The sequence below is a fragment of the Gymnoscopelus braueri genome (assembly GCF_963280865.1).
Source record: "Gymnoscopelus braueri genome assembly, chromosome: 3".
Taxonomy (NCBI): Eukaryota; Metazoa; Chordata; class Actinopteri; order Myctophiformes; family Myctophidae; genus Gymnoscopelus; species Gymnoscopelus braueri.
The window spans coordinates 40,415,761-40,420,379 of record NC_137612.1 but is presented as its reverse complement, the minus strand read 5'-3'; the positions used below and the strand labels follow the sequence as shown (position 1 = coordinate 40,420,379).

Here is a 4,619-nt window from a genome sequence, read left to right as displayed (position 1 = left end):
AACATTATGGCTTTTAAAGTGTCAAACAGCTGGATAAAAAAAAAAGATATAAAATTAAATTAAATTAAGCTCCGGGACACTCCTTTTCCCCTGCCAGGCTTTTGGAAATGCCAAAACCCTGAAGAATGACAACTCAAGTCGCTTTGGGAAGTACATGGACATCCAGTTTGACCACCAGGTTAAATTAAATTACTCCAGTTTGTAATTATACCTGTACAATTTCAACATGACTTCTGTTATGGCTGGGCCACCTACAGTATATGAATAGAGCATCATTCCCCCACAGGTGGGAGCTGTTAGAGGCTACATCCTAAGTTACCTGCTGGTTATCTGGTAGCAACGTTTGGATTGCTCAGGAAGGACACAGACCCAAGAGAATAGACAGAAGAAGTTACTCATCATTGATGTTTTATTAATGAATCCCTAATCTTAGTTACAATTAAATGTGAATCCCTAACCAATAACAGAAGTTATAAGACCAATATGAATTACCAATGTTTCAGCAGCAAGCAGAGCGCTCCGGACACCGAATATTGTTGAGAGTGAATACTAATGTTCATGTTGTGATTAATATACCGTAGTGCATCAGCACGTCCGCTTGGTCCATCAGTTCGTCGAACGATGGGGAGGTGCTCTGGGCCTCCTCCCATCTTGCCTTCAGGTCAGGTCGGGGCTCGCTGACCACTAGGATGTCTGTCGCCATCGAACGACACTCTCCATGGTAGTGGACATTCGTCATGCTTGGTGTTTGTGTTGGGTGACTGGAGGAGTGCAGGGGATGGGGTGCACGCGGATACGTGATCGCCAGCTCCGTTCAGATGAATGGTGGGAGCCATCAGAACAGCAGGCCGTGGCACAGGTCATCGTGCCATGACGCAGCCACTTCTGCAGTGCATTCCTGTATAGCAATTCGGTCAAATTGACGAGCAGCCGCTGGGGAAAAAAGTAAAAAAAACTTGTTATAAAGATAAATAAGACAGCTGGCAGGTGGCTTTAGGAGCACTTCACCCATTTTCAACCCCATAGTCATATAATTGATCCACACTAATGCTCGTAAAACATGCCACCATTCATGTCTACTCTGTTCAGGAGGGCAGTGGACAGCTCAGAAACCTGCCTACCAGTGACATGACAGGTCATCATTTTCAATGTCCATTAGCTTGAAATGATGTCACTGGTAGGCAGGTTTCTGAACTGTCCACAGGCAAAGACCACCTCTGAGACAGAAATGGTGCCATCTTATTGTGAGCATTACAGAGGACCACTTATATGAACTTAAGGTTGGAAATGGGTGAAGTGCTTCTTTAAGAGTGGATGCATTTTCCATCAGGCTCATTCCATGGTGAGGAAAATGCATCTGTTCTTATTTACTTGAGATAAAAGTTAAAATACTTAATTAAATTAAATATCCATCATAAAAATTGCCAAATCCACTGTAGTAAACCTAGTATTTTGAGGTGCAGATTGACTCACCAAACATGCAGTCCTGCATCAGCGTGTCCTTGAAGGCCCTCTTCTTATTCCTTGTTTTCTCTGATGGCACAGTGTGGTAGGGGCTGGAGTTATACATTGGCATTCCTAGAGAAAGACAGACAGAACAAAATAAGGCAAATAAGCACCATCAAAGTAGTTATCAATGAGCACCATATACACTAGCAAGTGTACCTAGTGCATGTCTGGTGGTAAAAAAAAACTCACCTTTATAGCCTTGGGGGTGATGATTGCCAGCGAAGTCTAAAAAGAGGACAATTAAAATATTAAAAAAAGCTTGTATGCAATTTATCAAGACTGTATGTTTTAATGTTTAGAGTAGCAGGAGCTATAAGTTCAAATATGTCAGTCTTTAATAAGTTACAGTATGTCATAATGTATGGCACAATAGCCAAGGCACAGCAACTGTTTAGTAATGGCTAATAAAATAATCACAAATGTATAAAAAAGGCTCTTGTTGACACAGGGACAACAGACATACCATTCCATGCTTGTCCAGTGTGGTTCCCTCCTGAAATGGATTAAAATAGCCCTAATTGGTCACTGTAAAATACAAGTTCTCATATAATATCGTGCCAACATTAACAGATCCTTGCAAAATAAGTAAGGTCTCCAGTAAGGCACGACTAGAAATCCAACCACCACCTATTGAAACAGACTGGAGACACACTAAGAGTGGCTGAGAGAATCATCTAGCCTATTAGTCTACTTACCATGATTGCAGGGGTCCATTGACTCCAACTCTGCCAAGAAGCTTCCACCAAAGCCTAAAATGAGAGAACACAAAACATGAACTATGAATTCTATCTAAAGCACATTTACAATCTGTCCACCCTGAGGTAGTAGTGTGAAGTGGTTCACTTACCATTATTAGGCTGGTTATCCTCCGAGCAGCTTCCTCCAGAGGCTAAAAGAAGGGAACACAAGACATGAATAGTGGACGCTGTAACCTTTGAACACATAACCTGAACTAAATGCTTGTAAAGCTTTCATGCAATTACATTTGGTTTTGCCATGTTAGTAATTAATGACATACCACTGCTTGCATTTGGTGTTGGTACAGAAGGGTACTGGCTGGATTCTGGCAGCACTGGAATTATACATGGCAATACTTAAAGTAGGTGTAGCAGTTAGTGTCATAACTGACAGTGTCACCACTGTACCTGGAAAATTAGGTGGCTTGAAAAAAAAATCGCTTCACACTGCTGTTTTCTGGCTCATCTGACTTAGGCCAATTCTAAAAACACCTCCTAAAACCTAACCTAAGTTTTCTGAAAAAGTTCACATTTTTACTAAAAAAATTAATAAAACATTATGTTGCCATACATATAGCAACAACTAATGAGACACAGAGGTGGCTCCCGGATTGAATGGTATAACAACGTATAGGTTACAACAGGTCTAAATAGAAAAGAGGTGGTGCCCGTGCTGCTATAATTATTATACTTGGCCAGGCCTTGTGTATTGCAGTGAATCCTCTCCAGTCCTCTTGTAGCACAACCCTGAAAATTTAGAGGGAAACAAATAATTCAATAAATATATGCACAAAACAATGTATATATATATATATATATATATATATATCAGCCAAATTATTAATTTATCAGGTCCTTCCAAAATATTTTACACACACGTATATATAATATACACACACACACACACACACACACACACACACACACGTATGTATGTATATATATATATATATATATAAATTATTATAAAACTTACATTAACCACTTTAGCCCTATTTTATACATAGGACATTTGAAAATAGCAGATCTACAAGCTCACCACATGTTGCATCGTGACGCGTTGTGAGCTTGTAGATCTGCTATTTTCAAACATTTTACTTTTGGTACTTTAAGTATATTTTGATGCCAATACTTTTGTACTTTAACTCGAGTAACATTTTGAACACAAGGCCTTTTACTTTTAACAGAGTATTTTTATATTATGGTATTGCTACTTTTACTTAAGTAAAATATCTGATTACTTCTTCCACCACAGCCTTTTCCATGAGCTAACCTGGTTTCTATTATGCTCTAGATCCCGCCTCCTATATCCGGTAAATTTTCACATACACACATGCAACCACGGATGTAGTTTCCGTATCCGGTCTAGACCGGAAGTGCTTCCGGCAAAGTGAATTGGTACCCGTTGGTTTAACATTAGTAGCTAGCTAGTGAGTTAGCACCATACATTCTGCCTTGTTAGTTCACCACTATTAAATGAACGAACTGCTTCACAGTAGTGCTGGTTACAACAATGATTATACAACTGTTAAAAACGCTAATAATCTGTTATTGTATACACACAGATAAACAAATGAAAGTACATTTTAATCACGAAACATGCTAACAAAACGACGGGCTAACGTTAGCTAGCATGCTAGCTGCTTTAATAACATGCATTGCTATTTACTAACACAAGCTACAAACCCCGGACAGCATAAAGATAACATTTAGTCAAACGATGAGAGTCGGGTGACGGTATCTGAACGGGATAGTACATTCTATTCCCATAAGAACTCACCAGTCAACTATTATTTGCTAGCTAACAAGCTCAGGTCTGCACTGTAGTTGCCACGGTAATAATTCACAAGTTAACATTTAGTCAAACGATGACAGCCAGATGATGGTATATGAATTGCATAATACATTATATTGTAAAGGACTTACCAGTTTGTCTTACTAGAGTAGTATTTGTGAAGTTGTCAACAAGCCTCAATTCGCGCCAATGTTTCCTTTGAAAAACTCAAATCCCATGAGATTTAGCTGGTCTCGCGAGTTGTGACGACTACCCTCTCGCAGGGGAGGGGGTGCGAGGGGAGGGGGAGGAGGGGAGGGGAGGGGAGGGGGAGGGGGGGTGTGCAATATCAGCACTACACGTTGAAACAATGTCAATTCATTGTTGGGCATTTCAACATTGAAAAACCATCATCTATACTAAATTGATTCAATGACATTTTTTTAAATGTTGAAATCGTATCTGTATTTAAACATTGAATCAACATAGCTTTTTCAACCTCAACCAAAAATAACCAATCTGACCAAAATCCAACATTGAATTAATATCTTTTGCTATCTGGGAGGTGATGATTCAGTGGCCTCCACGTGTGGATATGC

General features: G+C 39.6%; 1 protein-coding gene across 2 annotated transcripts; it reads right to left on the bottom strand.

Moving 5' to 3' along the window:
* Positions 1 to 240: 240 nt before the first annotated feature.
* Positions 241 to 2,740, bottom strand: LOC308081756 (uncharacterized protein). 2 transcript variants are annotated; one of them, XM_080423380.1, is made up of 7 exons: positions 2,528 to 2,740; positions 2,357 to 2,398; positions 2,205 to 2,258; positions 1,973 to 2,002; positions 1,699 to 1,734; positions 1,474 to 1,578; positions 241 to 933 (listed from the first exon to the last, which is right to left on the bottom strand). In XM_080423380.1, exons 3-7 carry the CDS (start codon positions 2,221 to 2,223, stop codon positions 836 to 838), a joined length of 288 nt encoding a protein of 95 aa, XP_080279506.1. In that variant the 5' UTR covers positions 2,224 to 2,258; positions 2,357 to 2,398; positions 2,528 to 2,740; the 3' UTR covers positions 241 to 835. The 2 variants fall into 2 exon arrangements, with proteins under 2 accessions (XP_080279506.1, XP_080279505.1); XM_080423379.1 differs by having other exon boundaries at positions 2,357 to 2,740.
* Between the last annotated feature and the right edge of the window lie 1,879 nt (positions 2,741 to 4,619).

Bases quoted from the DNA above. Each gene is read 5' to 3' on its own strand.
- LOC308081756 (XM_080423379.1), bottom strand. From the start codon at position 2,453: ATGTGTTCAAAGGTTACAGCGTCCACTATTCATGTCTTGTGTTCCCTT. The intron at 2,003-2,204 runs GTAAGTAGACTA...AATCCATTTCAG, and splicing joins AATGGACCCCTGCAATCATG to GAGGGAACCACACTGGACAA. The intron at 1,735-1,972 runs GTATGTCTGTTG...TCCTCTTTTTAG, and splicing joins CACTGGACAAGCATGGAATG to ACTTCGCTGGCAATCATCAC.